Source organism: Balaenoptera borealis (assembly GCF_965194805.1).
Source record: "Balaenoptera borealis genome assembly, chromosome: 9".
NCBI classification, from domain to species: domain Eukaryota; kingdom Metazoa; phylum Chordata; class Mammalia; order Artiodactyla; family Balaenopteridae; genus Balaenoptera; species Balaenoptera borealis.
The window spans coordinates 2,355,113-2,372,307 of NC_138873.1; the positions used below are offsets into that span (position 1 = coordinate 2,355,113).

General features: G+C 42.5%; 1 protein-coding gene across 4 annotated transcripts in view; it reads right to left on the minus strand.

The window, feature by feature from the left end:
* Positions 1–13,951, minus strand: part of CEP43 (centrosomal protein 43) — a 29,454-nt gene extending 15,503 nt beyond the window's left edge. For 2 of the 4 annotated variants that reach the window (XR_014248476.1, XM_082405325.1), the window contains exons 1-7: positions 13,742–13,950; positions 12,972–13,025; positions 11,175–11,229; positions 10,607–10,695; positions 10,022–10,159; positions 4,493–4,573; positions 2,001–2,060 (exon numbers count right to left, since the gene is read on the minus strand). Coding sequence is in view for 3 of the 4 variants with exons in the window: in XM_082405325.1 (XP_082261451.1) it covers positions 2,001–2,060; positions 4,493–4,573; positions 10,022–10,159; positions 10,607–10,695; positions 11,175–11,229; positions 12,972–13,025; positions 13,742–13,843 (579 nt within the window). In the remaining variant the exon portion in view is untranslated. Of the gene's footprint in view, positions 1–2,000; positions 2,061–4,492; positions 4,574–10,021; positions 10,160–10,606; positions 10,696–11,174; positions 11,230–12,971; positions 13,026–13,741 lie in introns of all 4 variants that reach the window. The other 2 variants (XM_082405327.1, XM_082405326.1) reach the window with 2 other exon arrangements.
* Between the last annotated feature and the right edge of the window lie 3,244 nt (positions 13,952–17,195).

A 17,195-nucleotide genomic window follows, 5' to 3' on the forward strand; every position in this document is an offset into this window, starting at 1 on the left:
AAAGAAATGCCCTCCCGTCTAATATTTATGCACCTTGTATTCTAACACTTCTAGCATCCTTTATTGTCCTACAACAATAACAAAAAGAAACGTAACTTTTATTTTACTCAAATTAAATTAGTTCAAAACCCTTAGCTTTTGCTTTGCATATTAACGGGCTTACAATACTAAGTACAAATCAGTTATACATGTAACTTATTTTTTAAAGTTTATTTCTGATATGAATATAGCTTCTCTGAAAACAGCCAGAAGTCTCTGAATGAGCAGTTAATACTTGTGCCTTCCCGCAGGCAAAAGAAACAGTAAGACACAGACACTTCCTGCTGGGCGCCCTGGGCTACCACTCCCAGCTCTGCCCACCCGACGGTGCCACTACCTACCCTGTGAACGGCTCCCCCTGGACCTGGCTGTGGACAACCGCCATGACCAGATGCAGCTCAGGATTTGGATTATTAAGATGTTAAGAAAGTTAGGCTATTAAGGGTACTGGGACCCTGCTGCATGCACAGGGCCAAAGAGGAAGGCAGAGGGAGGGAGGGCTAAGGGCTCCTCTACTGGGCTGGGTACCACACAGACTTCTTATAGACGCAGTTTGGAAACAAGAGCAGGGAAGTAGAAGGGAAAAGGTTTCCAAGTTGTTGAGGAATCGTGAAATAAAAGGGGCCCGACCTGCAGCCTGCAGCTCCAGAATAAGGCCTGTGCAGACTCTTCAGTCACCCGCAGAGGGAGGGCGAGGGAGGGAGGGCGTGTCTGGGCCCCCGCCGCTGCGTCCAGCACACAAAGTGAAATGTGTCTCCTAGTGGCTTTGGTCCTACGTATCAACTTCTTTCAAATGTTTTAACTTCTTTAAAACTCATGACACCAACAAGATTTTTTTAATTTAATATTACGAAATATACTTTAAAAAGTACAAGTAACTGACTTAAAACATCTGTAAAAAACATGCTAGTTTATCTGCTTAATTATTTTTCTTAAGGTCTGTCTCACGTCTCCAATTTGACCATAAACTGCTTAAGTGAGGACCCATGTTAAATCTGTCTTGCCCCCAGCACTTAACACACAAAGACTTCCACTATGTAAATGTTCAAACATACTCGAATACATTTTAAAACATCTTCTCATGTAGTAGTGCATAAAGAATAGTGTGAACAAATATAGTAACAGGAACTTACCATTGAAACCACTAGAACTAAAGCCAGCTAACACAGCAAATACAATTTTTCAAAACCCTTTAATTTTGGAAGTCCTCAACTTAGCGAAAAAATCTATACATAAACTTAGGCTCAACAAGGACTAGTGATTCTCACAGAATTGAACGTTAAATAACTTGATCTTATTCTAAATAAGTGTAAGAACTATACAGATAATTAATGCTTCTGAGAACTCCAATACTTAAATTTTATAAGCAGTTCATCTACTAGCTTAGTCGAATTTTGAGATCTTTTGGGAAGGAAAAAAAGCAGCCAAGGCAGTGACACAGCGTGCCCCCGTGAGTCTGCTGTGAGGCAGCGCTCAGAAAGGCTAACAGACGTGCAGGGGCTGACAAGCTGCTCAACACAAACACAAGTGTCTTGAAGGAAACTAGGGGTGGCCTTTACTCATCGACTGGAACTTATCCAAAAAGTAGTCTGATGTTCTAGTTACCTCAGATAAAAATCATAATGTTAAGGATACATAGGTGACCATCCATTCAAGAGGAAAGTAAGTGTCTTCTACTTGTTTTTGTTGCCCAAAAAACAAGGAATTCTCAAAGAAAAACCGAGAGCAGAGTTTTAAAATACAACACCATGATTTTCACCTGGATAAAAACTGAAAGTCAAACTACTTTTTCTTTTACGTCACCATGACTTTGGCATGTTCTGATCACAGATAAAAGAAAGTGACATTTCAAAAGGAAACGTAACCCTAGGCCAGTGGGAACTCAGCGCCCGAGGAGGCCCGCGTGAGGCCGGCGGTCGGCCCGGCCCAGGCCGCTCTCCTCCTCGGCCCTCCCGCGTTACCTTGGCACCAGACTTCCGCCTGCTTGGCTTCTTCTTACCTTGTCCTTTATACCTTGGTATCTGAGCATGAGAATAAAATGACATTTTACCACAAAGTATAAATCTTTAAAAATAAACTAATTCATACCAAACCAATAAAGATTCCTATTAGAAAATTTCTTAAAAATGGAAAATCTAACTAATGTGCTTCACTTTGAAATCCAGTGTTTTAGTCTTTTCTTAACACTCTTCCTAAAGTGGTTCAGCTCATGTTTAACTCCTCTGTCCGCCAGTCACGGGGTTACACGTAGGGACCGGAGCCCACCCCCGCTCAGCTCCCGTGTGCGGAGACCCACTCCTTTCCCGCTCCGTCCAGCAGCACGCTACGCAAGCCAGCCTGAATGCCTCGGCAGCTTCCGCTGAGACCTGCCCTGGCCTTACCGCTCCTGCCCCGGGAGGACACAAAGCCAGCTTCTAAGGGCCCGGCTGGACCCTGCGCTTGACCCCACCTTCCCGGAACTCCTAGTGCCCTCCAGACCGATGAGGCGCCCTGATGTGTAGGCCCTTCTTAGAGCCCCCGAGCCACTCAAAGACCTCAGAGAGAGAAGAAAGCGGGCGAGAAAAGGGTGGGGCAAGGGCTGGAATCCCAAATCCAGATCCGGTAGGACTACAGGGGAATTGCAGTTTAACTGCCAAAAGAATGCCGTGCCTTAAAACAGACCCCATCCAGCCCCGCTAGAGACGGGCTGCGGTGTCCGCAAGTGCTCACTGCGCCCGCAGGCCTGTGATGCTGGCCGAGGGCCCAGGTGAAGCTGAAAGCCATCAGAAGGTGGTAGAAGCAGGGACCACCTGGAGACACCTCAAAAATTACCATCACTCCTCTGTATTTAGAGCAACATTTCCTGACTTAAAACTTAAGATTCTCTTGATAATTCTCATGACAGAGCTTAAAACTCTTTTTATGTAGCGAGCATACAAAGATGTAAAACAGACATTAACATTTTATCTTGAAGACACACGATATGTGGAAAATCAGTATTGCCAATATGCTTTAGAAAATAATATGCTAAAAAGAGAACTTCCAAATAACTCAATACTATAGGTATTAATAAGTATTTTGGAATATGGTTAATTTTAATCCTTCTAAAGCCAGATATTTTCACAGAAAGCAAACCTTTCTTTTTACTAAGGCTCTTATATCTGGCACTTAATTTGAAGTGAATTTTAGATTCACTCACGACCTCGTTCTCCCTGTACAGCAGGTTCCAGCCTCCAATGAGCATCACGGAAAAATGCTTCCAAGACCAAGCGACCCTATTAGGAAAGGCTAACTAGGCCTCGGGAAAAAGAACAGCTACCAGCAGCGTGAGAGCCTCATTCCCCAGGCACAGCATTCCTCTGATTTCTAAATCTAAAAAATAAAAAGGAGCAACAAAATCAAAGAACCAGCAATAAACAGCAACAGGAACCATTCACTGGTGTCTATGCCCAGGCATTTGGAAAAGCAAGGAACCTAGCAGTACAATTGCTGCCCTCCAGATGTTCACCTAATTTAAAAAGACACAACTTGTGTCTACGAATAACACAGCCCCAGGAGCCACTCTGGGGATGTACTCCACGGCACCTCTCCAAACAGAAGTCAGAGGAAGTCCCACAGCACAATCAGACCCCAGCCCGCCCTTGGGTGAGACGGGCTGGTCCAGCCACCGTGCTGTGCTCAGCCAGGCACAGGAAGATGCCCTTCCAGACCACCACCTTTCTATCCATTCCTACTAGTACAGAGAGCCTGGATTTTACATTCAAGTGTTCCACACAGTTTTTTCTCCGTTAATCCAAATCCCTGAGATCAGAAGGCCTTAACTTTAACAGCTCATACAAATACAACCAGAGTGCACAGACTTTTTATAAATCCTTAAAATAGCTCATTAGTATAAAAAAATCATTGTGATTTACAATTCCAAATCTGGGCACCTGTCTACAGTATTCAACACAACAATTCTATATTCTGGAGCCTGATATTCTCAAATTACAGGAACTTGTAAGTGAAAAGTAAATTTCCTTGTTAATTGAAGGACAAAACATTCAAAGTACCAAATGAATCCAAATATCCTACAATTCTGTTATTTAACAGCATATTTCTTTCTACGATACAATATTCAAAACAATATCAAAGCAAAAGAATTTTTAAAAATTAAAAAAATTTTTTTTTAATAAATTCAGTATTTTAAAAATGGAAAGTATAGTACCGAGATCCAAATCTCATGTGGCTCAACATATAAACTGTTGATAAAAAAATTTAAGAGCATATTTACATGGCATTTTAAAAAACCTATTGTCTTGCATAATGGTCCCAAAGGAGCTTATTAAAGTTTTAGGAGACTCTCTAAATAAATAAATAAATAAACATTAAAATATATACTTCATCAAAGACAAAAAAGCACCTTGACAACAACAAAACTTGTAACAAGAGTAGCGACAGAAAGCAGAGCCCCGCGGAGCCTCAGCCCACTCACCTTACTGGGGGCACTGTGTGCACTTGTTTTTCCTTCTGGGGACTTCGGTGGAGGACGTACATCAGACAGATCTAGCGCACCCTGAAATATTTCACAGTTTACATTAAAACACATTTAAAAATAAAGCATGAACATACCAATTATACCTCAACAGAATATCAGCATTTAAAACCACTATACAATATTGGCACTTTTATTTCTTCCTATTAATATAAATATCCTCATTAGATTTTCTTCAAATTTTACCAAAACACAAAGCAAACAGACTTGTGATTCTAATTACCTGCTGAGTATTTTACCCAAACACCTTGAACAGGCTATACTCAGGCCGCATTTAAACATGCCCCCAAGCTTCCTTTCCGAAGTTATTTAACCTTCTCACTCTGCTTTCCCAACTCGCCACACTAACACTGTCCTGGGATTCTCAAAGATCTACTCTTTCTACCTTCCCTTGACTTGCTTCCTTACTTCACTGTCTCAAAAAAAAAAAAAAAAAAAATCAACTAGCAACTCTCATAAAAACAGGAGTACAGAGTCAGCTCTACCCACCACCAGAGCCTCCCCTCAAGCCTCTTAGATAGCCTCAACCACCAGAGGGCAGACAGCAGAAGCAAGAAAAACTACAATCCTGCAGCCTGTGGACCAAAAACCACAGTTACAGAAAGATAGACAAGATGAAAAGGCAGAGGGCTATGTACCAGATGAAGGAACAAGAAAAAACCCCAGAAAAACAACTAAATGAAGTGGAGATAGGCAATCTTCCAGAAAAAGAATTCAGAATAATGATAGTGAAGATGATCCAGGACCTCGGAATAAGAATGGAGGCAAAGATTGAGAAGATGCAAGAAATGATTAACAAAGACCTAGAAGAATTAAAGAACAAACAAACAGAGATGAACAATACAATAACTGAAATGAAAACTACACTAGAAGGAATCAATAGCAGAATAACTGAGGCAGAAGAACGGATAAGTGACCTGGAAGACAGAATGGTGGAATTCACTACTGTGGAACAGACTAAAGAAAAAAGAATGAAAAGAAATGAAGACAGCCTAAGAGACCTCTGGGACAACATTAATAAACGCAACAACATTCGCATTATAGGGGTCCCAGAAGGAGAAGAGAGAGAGAAAGGACCAGAGAAAATATTTGAAGAGATTATAGTCGAAAACTTCCCTAACATAGGAAAGGAAATAGCCACCCAAGTCCAGGAAGTGCAGAGAGTCCCATACAGGATAAACCCAAGGAGAAACACACCGAGACACATAGTAACCAAATTGGCAAAAATTAAAGACAAAGAAAAATCACTGAAAGCAGCAAGGGAAAAACGACAAATAACATACAAGGGAACTCCCATAAGGTTAACAGCTGATGTCTCAGCAGAAACTCTGCAAGCCAGAAGGGAGTGGCATGATATACTTAAAGTGATGAAAGGGAAGAACCTACAACCAAGATTACTCTACCCGGCAAGGATCTCATTTAGATTTGATGGAGAAATCAAAAGCTTTACAGACAAGCAAAAGCTAAGAGAATTCAGCACCACCAAACCAGCTCTACAACAAATGCTAAAGGAACTTCTCTAAGTGGGAAACACAAGAGAAGAAAAGGACCTACAAAAACAAACCCAAAACAATTAAGAAAATGGTCACAGGAACATACATATCGATAATTACCTTAAACGTGAATGGATTAAATGCCCCAACCAAAAGACATAGACTGGCTGAATGGATACAAAAACAAGACCCGTATATATGCTGTCTACAAGAGACCCACTTCAGACCTAGGGACACATACAGACTGAAAGTGAGGGGATGGAAAAAGATATTCCATGCAAATGGAAATCAAAAGAAAGCTGGAGTAGCTATACTCATTATCAGATAAAATAGACTTTAAAATAAAGAATGTTACAAGAGACAAGGAAGGACACTAAATAATGATCCAGGGATCAATCCAAGAAGAAGATATAACAATTATAAATATATATGCACCCAACATAGGAGCACCTCAATACATAAGGCAACTGCTAACAGCTATAAAAGAGGAAATTGACAGTAACACAATCATAGTGGGGGACTTTAACACCTCACTTACACCAATGGACAGATCATCCAAAATGAAAATAAATAAGGAAACAGAAGCTTTAAATGACACAATAGACCAGATAGATTTAATTGATATTTATAGGACATTCCATCCAAAAACAGCAGATTACACGTTCTTCTCAAGTGCGCACGGAACATTCTCCAGGATAGATCACATCTTGGGTCACAAATCAAGCCTCAGTAAATTTAAGAAAATTGAAATCATATCAAGCATCTTTTCGGACCACAACGCTATGAGATTAGAAATGAATTACAGGGAAAAAAACGTAAAAAAGACAAACACATGGAGGCTAAACAATACGTTACTAAATAACCAAGAGATCACTGAAGAAATCAAAGAGGAAATAAAAAAATACCTAGAGACAAATGACAATGAAAACACGACGACCCAAAACCTATGGGATGCAGCAAAAGCAGTTCTAAGAGGGAAGTTTATAGCTATACAAGCCTATCTCAAGAAACAAGAAAAATCTCAAGTAAACAATCTAACCTTACACCTAAAGAAACTAGAGAAAGAAGAACAAACAAAACCCAAAGTTAGCAGAAGGAAAGAAATCATAAAGATCAGAGCAGAAATAAATGAAATAGAAACAAAGAAAACAATAGCAAAGATCAATAAAACTAAAAGTTGGTTCTTTGAGAAGATAAACAAAATTGATAAGCCATTAGCCAGACTCATCAAGAAAAAGAGGGAGAGGACTCAAATCAATAAAATCAGAAATGAAAAAGGAGAAGTTACAACAGACACCACAGAAATACAAAGCATCCTAAGAGACTACTACAAGCAACTTTATGCCAATAAAATGGACAACCTGGAAGAAATGGACAAATTCTTAGAAAGGTATAACCTTCCAAGACTGAACCAGGAAGAAACAGAAAATATGAACAGACCAATCACAAGTAATGAAATTGAAACTGTGATTAAAAATCTTCCAACAAACAAAAGTCCAGGACCAGATGGCTTCACAGGTGAATTCTATCAAACATTTAGAGAAGAGCTAACACCCATCCTTCTCAAACTCTTCCAAAAAATTGCAGAGGAAGGAACACTCCCAAACTCATTCTATGAGGCCACCATCACCCTGATACCAAAACCAGACAAAGATACTACAAAAAAAGAAAATTACAGACCAATATCACTCATGAATATAGAAGCAAAAATCCTCAACAAAATACTAGCAAACAGAATCCAACAACACATTAAAAGGATCATACACCATGATCAAGGGGGATTTATCCCAGGGATGCAAGATTCTTCAGTATACACAAATCAATCAATGTGATACACCATATTAACAAATTGAAGAATAAAAACCATATGATCATCTCAATAGATGCAGAAAAAGCTTTTGACAAAATTCAACACCCATTTCTGATAAAAACTCTCCAGAAAGTGGGCATAGAGGTAACCTACCTCAACATAATAAAGGCCATATATGACAAACACACAGCAAAAAAAAAAAAAAAAAAAAAAAAAAAACAGGAGTACATTCCAAAAGTGGCTCCTGGTGTTGCGTTATTTGTAGATATAAGCGACTCTCATAAAAACAGGTAACTGAGGGGGGGTGGGGTGAGATGAACTGGGAGATTAGGATTGACATGTACACACTAATATGTATAAAATAGATGACTAATAAGAACCTGCTGTATAAAAAAATAATAATAAAATTAAATTAAAAAAAAAAAACAGGTAACTGTTACAACTACGCGGGATGAGGCACTAAATTACAGGGGCTGCCAGGAGGGAGTGAGTAAAAACAAGAGAAAACATCCCCAAAGTCAGAGTCAAGAGAACATGGATGGTGGGGCTTCCCTGGGGGCACAGTGGTTAAGAATCCGCCTGCCAATGCAGGGGACACGGGTTCGAGCCCCGGTCCAGGAAGATCCCACATGCCGCGGAGCAACTAAGCCCGTGCGCCACAACTACTGAGCCTGCACTCTAGAGCCCACAAGCCACAACTACTGAGCCTGATGCCACAACTACTGAAGCCTGTGTGCCTAGAGCCCGTGCTCCGCAACAAAAGAAGCCTCCACAATGAGAAGCCCGCCAACCGCAACGAACAATATCCCCCACTCGCTGCAACTAGAGAAAGCCTGCACGCAGCAACGAAGATCCAACGCAGCTAAAAAATAAAATAAAATAAATAAAAATAAATAAATTTATAAAAAAAAAAAAGAGAGAACGTGGATGGTAACATTGCACAGCTGGGTGTGGGAGAGGACGCACTGCTCCGGGTGGAGAATAGATGGGAAAAAGGGGACGGCAAGAAAGCAAAAGCCACTTTCAAGGGTAAGTTCCACCGGGCCTAAGCACAAGGTTGCACATTTCAAAAAAAGGCATAAGGCTCGAAAGCCAGGTTGGTGCCACATCATGCAGGATCTTAAAGTTGAGGAACCTGGAGATTATTTAGTTGCCATTACATAGTCACTGTAATGTTTAAAGAGGGAAGAAATAGGCAAAGGGCTGAATTAATTCAGCAATCATGAATAGAAAAGACTGAAAAGATGTGGGCACAGCAACCTTGTTTTTAAGGGGGGGTTAAAATGCACTTTTGGTGAAAGCTTCACTGAGTTCGGTGGGCTAATCCACAGCTAGTTTTCTTCTCCAGCATCAAAAGTCCAAAGTCCATTACCTTCCACATTCCTACAGACCAACCTGACTAAAAGCACACATTTAACCAGGTATCTGGAACAGTTATGATGTTGTCTACATCCATGAAACAGTATCTTTATGTAAAACTAATGTTTGTAAAGGAAATCAGACCATTAATCTCCTTAGCACGATTTCTAAAAAGAAAGGATAAGAAAGACAATGGCTAATCAAAAAAACAAAGTATGAAAATGTTTAGAAACTGTAAAAATCAACAGCTTAAAGTTTTAAGCCTAGTTTAAAAAAGGCTTTAAGTTCAAAAAATTGTTAACTAGCCTATAATTCAGCCCTTCTATGTTTAAAAATAGTAGTAAAAGTAACAGCCAACAGTTGAGGTTCTCAGCATTTCACACGCACTAACTCACGCGTGTACTAAGTCACGCGTGTACTGAGTCACGCGTGTAAGCCCCACGACGCCTGCGAGGAAGACTACCATCCCCATCTACAAAGGAGGCCCGGGGAGGGGAGTCGCATGCCCAAGGCCGGAGGGTAGTTAGTGGAGGAGCTGGGATTGCTCCACACAGCCCAGCCCCTGAACTCCCTGGTCTGATGTCACTCCCAGAACAGGTGCAGCAGCAGCCTCAGAGCTACCACATCTCCAATTTTCATCAAAATGTGCATTTATACAATCTCTGAGTATGTCTTGTTTTATTTTGAAGGAATAACCTCTTTTTATTTAAACCCGACTCATTATGTATGCACTAATCTGCGTGGCCGCACTAGACAGGCAATGACTGGAAAACAGAAACAGGTAACAAAGGATAGGACTGTACTTACTTCCCCACTGGTTGGCCCTTTTTCTTTCTGTTGACAGCGTCTGATCACTTCTAATAATAAGGGTCCACCCACCGTACCTTCTGCTTCAATAATGCCTAAATCTCGGGCTAAATTCTCTCGACCTTCGAGACCCTGAAACTGGGAAAGAAATAAGATATAAAGAAGTATAAATGCACCAAAATATAGAAAAGTTATTTTCAGAGATTAAAGAAAAATATTTTCAGAGCTTAACTCTAAACTCAAAGAGGCCATTTTTCTAAGGAATGAAAAGTCCATTTTTAAGAATTATATATTTCTTTTACCAAGTCTCTGCATTCAAAGTCTCCGTTACCAGGTACAGGCTTAGAGCAGAACAAGTTAACTCTATAACAACACTTCTGTCAAGTTATGTGAAGCAGGGACACTGGTGCCCGCTATCTGACAGCTCAGATGGCTTTTGAGAAAAACAGATAATCAACTATAAAATATAACCTTTATACAAGACACTCTAAGTAAGTTGTCAAATTATGTTAACTTTCAGCTTGTAATGAACCCATCTGTATCAAAGGCAGTTTCAGAGACAGTCGTAAAAAGCATCATTCTTACTGTGCTAGTTTCAGGTTGAAAAACAGCCAAGGTAAAGTCAAGATTGAAAAACTGAAGAAATTCGGCAACGAGACTAGCCACCAGCCGGCCTGCAAAGAGCAAAAGAGAAGGTGAGAGAGGGTCTTTAGGAACCCGAGACCTCCTCACTGACACTGGAAGTAAGATAACTACAGTAAAGGGAGAAAAGAAGTTTCTCAATGTTTCAAATTGCAAATTTCTTCTCTTGAATAATACAATTAAGTGATGAACATCTCAGTTCCGCCATTTCCTCATTAGGATCATTGGTCTGGAACTATCAGTAACACAATGTGACATTTCATAAATGGATGAGTGTTTTGCTTTTCACAGTAAAATCAGCTTTTTACAATAAAATTGGCTTTAACCAACAATTTCCCATGACCACTGATATTTAATGGCAACTCAGTTGTACAATAATATACAATTTAAAATGAGAACCTACAAGAATCGGATACTTCAAAAAATAATCTGAAATTCCTCATTTCTCCCAAATGGAGTCAAGATTTGAAAATTCAGAGACAGACAAAATAAACAACAACAAACATCTTACCATCTTTCGTATTTAAAAACTTTTTCAGGCTCTCATTGACTAAAGGAGTTTTGTTCTGTTAAAAAATGAAATATTTTAAGTGTTATACATTTATCCCCAAACCACTACAAAATGTAGACTAAAGTTCAATTTTTTGGCAAAGATATTAAATTAAATACTGTCACTCACAAAATGATGGCTAAACCCATTCTATAACTACTGATCACTACAGGAACTACTTTTTGCTAAAGTAAGGACTGAGATATACTCAATTAGGAGATTCTTCTTGACAGCAGCAAAAGAAATTACTTAGGTGTAGTAGTGATGGATTTAAGATGTTAATGAATTAGAGGGTGCCTGGAGCATAAGGAAAGGTATAAGAGAGACACAGTCTTTCAAAACTGAGGAAAAAAGTTGCAGAGGTATTAAAAAGCAAAACATGAGTCAAGGGAAACAGCTCTCTCCTTGAGAGAGATGTAAACATGTTTCCGTGCTCAACAGAAGAGCCAGGAGAAAGGGAGAGGCCAAAGATAACAACGTATAGAAGAGGCACTGACAGTGACACCTAGAAGGTAAAACCCAGAGAAAGTGATTATTCTTGGACAAGATAGCGTCGCCTCTACTAAAGCAGGAAGGAACGAGAAACAGATGAACACAGATGCAGGGGAGCTTTTTCTGAGATGAGTGACAGATTGCGGGGGAGGACACAAGAAGTTAGGATCTGATGCTTCTATTATCTAGTGAAGGGAGAGACAAGACCGTCCGTCAACAGTGAAGGAAACAGGTAGGCTAGGAGGCTAACGTGATGTAGCCTCCTAGCCTACCTGTAACGTGATGTCGGAGGCTAACGTGAAGGTGAAGTGGGAGCTGCTGAGCAGAGACGAGACTCCGGGTCAGCCAGCTCCGGACCTCACGGAGGCTGGACCCACCAACCAGGAACGTCAGCAGTCCAGCGCGGGCTGACCGCTCTAGCGCAGACGGACACAAACGGGGAGGGGAGTTAATCTGCTCAACTAAATGACCCTTAAGATTTTTCCCCAAATCAAGTATGGCTGGAAGGCAAGGTAGGGAGGACTTCTGAGATATGGACCACGGGGTCCAGACCAGCTAAGAACAAGAGGCAGCTAAGAGAAGACTGATGTCTGGAAAAACACAGAAGAGCCAAGAACTGAAGACCTTCCTGAAGTTAAAGAGGAGCAAGGCACCTAGGTCTCAAGTGAGGAGGAGAAGAGGCTGATTTGTCACAGAGGAAGTTGAAGGCCTTGATTATGGAGTAACGCTTGCTGGCCACGATATTTACTCAAGATGGTGGCAGGACTTGCCGTAGAGAGAAAAAACTAAATACACTTATACAGACAGACGTGACAGGACCTTTGACATAAGAAAGACTACATGATTTTAAAATAAATGGGTGACCGGAAAACTTGGAGAAAAGCTGCATACGATATTCCTCCCACCCGGTGGGGATTTACGTGCATATCAGCATATTAAAGGTTCTAAGGGGTCCCGCAGTAAACCCACTGACTGTGAAACCGTTTCTTCAAGTGTTCTGGATTTCCCCTAAGGAAAGAGATCTATGAGATTTACTACTGGCGTTAGAGTTGTGGTGCCTTGACTTTCTTTAGATTACTCCAAAACCCTAAAATATACATGAAAAGAGAATAATCGTGACCCTCTCCCAACAGTAAAGAAGCTTAATCCTTAGTTCAAAATTGTCCCTGGCTACACACTCCTCGAAACAGTGTTTCCGAGTGGCTTTTAAGTAATTAGAAATTAAAAATAAACGAATACAGTCATTAAACTTTGTAGATTTCGTACCTCTACTTTTTCTTGCTCCTCTAGCGCTAAAAACACAGCTGCTCGGAGTTCAGCCTTGAAAAAAAGCGGGGGGCGGGGGTAAAGGAACAAAAATGATCTCAGGACATTTTCAGGACAAGCAGCTCACCAGCTGAAATTTCAAAAGGCAACAGGAAAACTAGCAAGATGATAACGCTCAACAGGCAGGTGCGAAGAGAGGCCAGAAGCCGTCCCGAGACGTCCTGACGGAGGGGCGCAAGCTCTCTGTGCCCCGTGCCCACCGTCTGTCCCCCTGGCACGGTCAGCACCCATCACTCTGGCTGCGGTCCTGATTTCCGGGCCTTCATGACGCCCATCGGTCGCGTCGAGGTTGCAAAGTACACTCCGAGAAGCAGCCCGCCACCCGCTCGTCACCGCCAGCGGGGGGGGGGGCTCGCTGCCCAGCAGCTGAGGCCAGGGGCGGGGGAGACCCAGGGGCGGGGGAGACCCAGGGGCGGGGAGCAACGCGACCACCGGGCCTGGAACGGGACCAGGGTGGGTAGCGGGCGACTCGACCACCGGACGCCGCGGTCGGCCTCCTCCGACGAAGGCTGGCCGGGCCCCCCCACCCGCTCGCCGCCGCGCGGCCCGGAGGCTCCCCGGGAGAGACCCTCGACCCGAGAGCGGACCGCCCCCGAGGTGGCCCGCGAGCTCGGACCCCAGCCCGGGCGGCCCGCCGGACGCGCCCCGCGCCCCTTTGTGACGCCCGCGGCCAGCCTCCCCTCCGCCGGCCCCCCGGCCTCCCGCCCAACCTTGATGCGGTTCAGGACCCCGCTGTTCTCCAGCGTCTGCACCAGCAGGTCCCGCAGCTCCGTGTCCTCCTCCGCCACCACCGCGGCCGCCGTCGCCGCCATCTTGCTTCTCCAAGACAACCGCCCAAGCCGCGCCGACGGCCGACGGTTGCCGCAGCCCGCACGGCGCGCGGCAACGCGGCTCAGCCCACGCTCCCGGCGCCGGCGCGCAGCCCGCCGTCACGGCGGGGCGGGGCCTCGGGCGCGGGGCGGGGCCTCGGGCGCGGGGCGGGGCCTCGGGCGGCTTTGGGGGCGGTGGCCGAAGCGGAGGACGTTGTGGTGGCCGGTAAAAGCCAAAGCTGGCACCAAGTCATCTCAGCGCTGACAGCTGGAGGCTGACCCGGGTGCAGAAAAGGTTCAGCTGAAAGGCATATGCGAGCTGCCTACAGACCTGCTGTACCCCTAATATCGTGAATGCTGCTGAGTGTTTTCAATCAATTATGGGCAAAGTTTGAAAGATGTAATCATAATTGCAGAGGCGAATGCAAATTCTTGACAGTATAAAAGTAAAACTCAGACTTATAACGTTGGTGGGGGGGTGAGAGAGAGTATAAATATACTAATTTCCTCATCTCCCTTTGCAGGGAGCCAATAGGGAATATGTAAGTTTATAAATAATGACTTAGGTAAAGTCACAAAATCTTCCACCATTAGAACTAAAAGTAATGTAAGTTTTAAAATTAGGAGCTGAAAGAGAAGATAAAATTTTATCCTTTGAAAATATGCTATTTATGGTTGATGGGTCAGGATGTATATTATTTAGAGATATAATGAAAAGAACCAGAAGAATTAAAAACAAACTTAATTGTAGCTGAGTCTAGGGTATGGTACCAGGTGGTGCGGAGGGGAACAGGGAGGACTCAGAGACCTTTCAGTAGTTTCCCCTTTTGTTTGGCTTTTTAACCACTGGGATGAGTAACCTCCACAGCAACAAAACAGATGCAAATGGACTGTAGTCTAGTCACAAAGGATAACTGTAAAACATCCTTACACAGAATGCAGGAGTTAAAGAGAATGAGGCAGAATCCATCTATCTATCTATATATATATACACATCAAAAGATGATTAGGAATTATGAAGTGAAATTAGTAAATTAAAAGACAGTAAGCAAAGGATCCAAATTAGGGAAGTGGAAAAATTACTTGTGTGTTTGTAACATGTCTATGAAAAGAAGCTGTCTGCAAAATCTCTGCTGGTCCCAAATAAACCTGCTCTGCCTGCACTTGAGGAAGACCTGAAGTGCCAGGGAGTTTGTACCTCCCGAGAGGGCCTGCAGGCAATGAGTGGGTAAGGACCCCTAGCCACCTCACCCCTGGGGGCAGGAGGTACATCTAAGTTGTGTCCACTAGCTTCCAGTGTTTCGGGTTTGAGCTCTAGTTAAATAGAAACGTGCTTGAAAACACAACCTTTATTAGTTCCTTCCCTGCCTGGTTCCATTTCCCTACTTCCCCACTGGTGCTTCCTGGCGCCCTCTCCCAAATAAACTGCACCCAAAGCCTGATCTTAGGCTCTGCTTCTGGGGCACTCAAACCAAGACAGTCGCCCCGGATCGGGTCATGTGAAGCAGACCTGGGAAGGGGGTTCTGGAATCGGGGTACTCATCAGCCGGATGGCCACGAGGACCCACCCTTGGTGGTAAGCAGGGTGGCCATAACCCCCGGGGTGGTGCCACGGCTTTGCAGTTGTGACTAAGCGGGAGGGGATGCACGTGGGGAGGGGGGTGCCGACTTGTGCAATCTCTCCAGCATTTGTGGAAATGGGGGCAATGGTAAATTTTAAAGACTGTGGAGTCAGGTTTTTTTTTTTAATGATAGAAAAATGCTGAAGGAAGAATATGACAGCCAACTATCAACCCAGGGCGTGTTCCCATGATATCACATTGGTAACTTGAAACCCACTATGGTAGGAAACACTAAGGAAATTGGCAAATACTGTAAATGAGGGCTTTAAAAAAAAAAAAAAAAAAAAACAGAGAGCCAGGTGTTAAACGTTTGCTAGCACATTTGCCTTCACTGGGTTTCCTGAGTCTGAGGATTTGTACCGTTTGTTACTTCTCAAGGCCTCTTGACCTTTCTAAGCCTCGGTTTCCTCAGCTGTCAAGTATTAACCTACCTCATAAGATTTTGTAATTTAAAATAACATAAATGTGGATCTGATTCGTTGGTGATGGGGGGTGAGGGGGGATGGACGCGGGCAGAGGGAACTCGCAGGCAGTGAGTAGGCCACGGTGCACTTGATCTTTATTTGGCTTTTTCTAGGTCTGCAACTAGAGTTCCTCTTTCAGCTAAGCTACGGTTCTCCATTTCGATTCTTTCAGCAGCTTTGTAAGATAACTTTCGAAGTCACTAGGGTATTATTTCAATTACTACTCTATCATAAAAGTTAGTATAACTCCTCACTCCCAGGGAGTCGTTTATACAACAGGGGAATTTGCCTTAAAATGCCTGCGTTTTTCCTATCATAAAGTCAACAAAGTAGAAGCTCTGTTCAAAAGCATTCACTTCCTTGAGCACTTTAAGGCCGAAGATGTCACTATTTATCATTTGTAAACATGGGATTTTTAATACTACTGCTTAAAGTTTATTTTACTAACTGAAGGAAACATACCATTAAATTTTTTAAATGTCCCAAATAAGCCTTAAATTAAGGAAGAAGAAATGGGAACTGCATTATTGTTTGACTTGGGAGGTAAGAGAGCTATTCATTTATTAATTTCCATATCTCACCAAAACTGATGGATTAAAAGTTTAAAAAAAATGCTTACAATGAAATGATAGAAAAGATGCCCTTAGATGTGGTACCAATTTATGTGCTCACATTTAGCTTGTTCTTGTATTTTCCAATTTAGCCTCCATGTTTTATTTAAGAGAAGCAGCGCACAGTTGATGATTTGGCATTATTGAACTCACCTCCTTATGGGAGTTATTCAGTATATCACTCCGTCACAGCTTTGTTGAGAAATAATTCATATGTCGTACATTCGTCCGTTTAAAGTGTACAAGTCTTTTTTTTTATAAGAAAGTGTTTAATTCACTATTAATCATTGCAAGGCATATGTAAACAAATTATAAATTTTCATTTATCAAATTGGCAAAGAATAAAAATACGGTATTATTCAATGCTGATCAGGGTTAAAGTGTACAAGTCAATGATTTTCGTACATCTGCAGAGTGGTGCAACATCACCACATTGTAATTTTAGAATAGTTTTGTCCTCCCTGAAAGAAACCCCATGCCCTACCCATTAGCACTCACTCCCCACCTGACCCTACAGCCCCAGGCAACCACTAATCTACATTAGGTCTCTGAATTTAGCCTATTCTGGGCAATTCCTACAAATGGAATCACCTTTTGTGACTGGCTTATTGCACTTCGCATAAGGTTTTCAAGGTTCATCCATGCTGTGGCATTGACT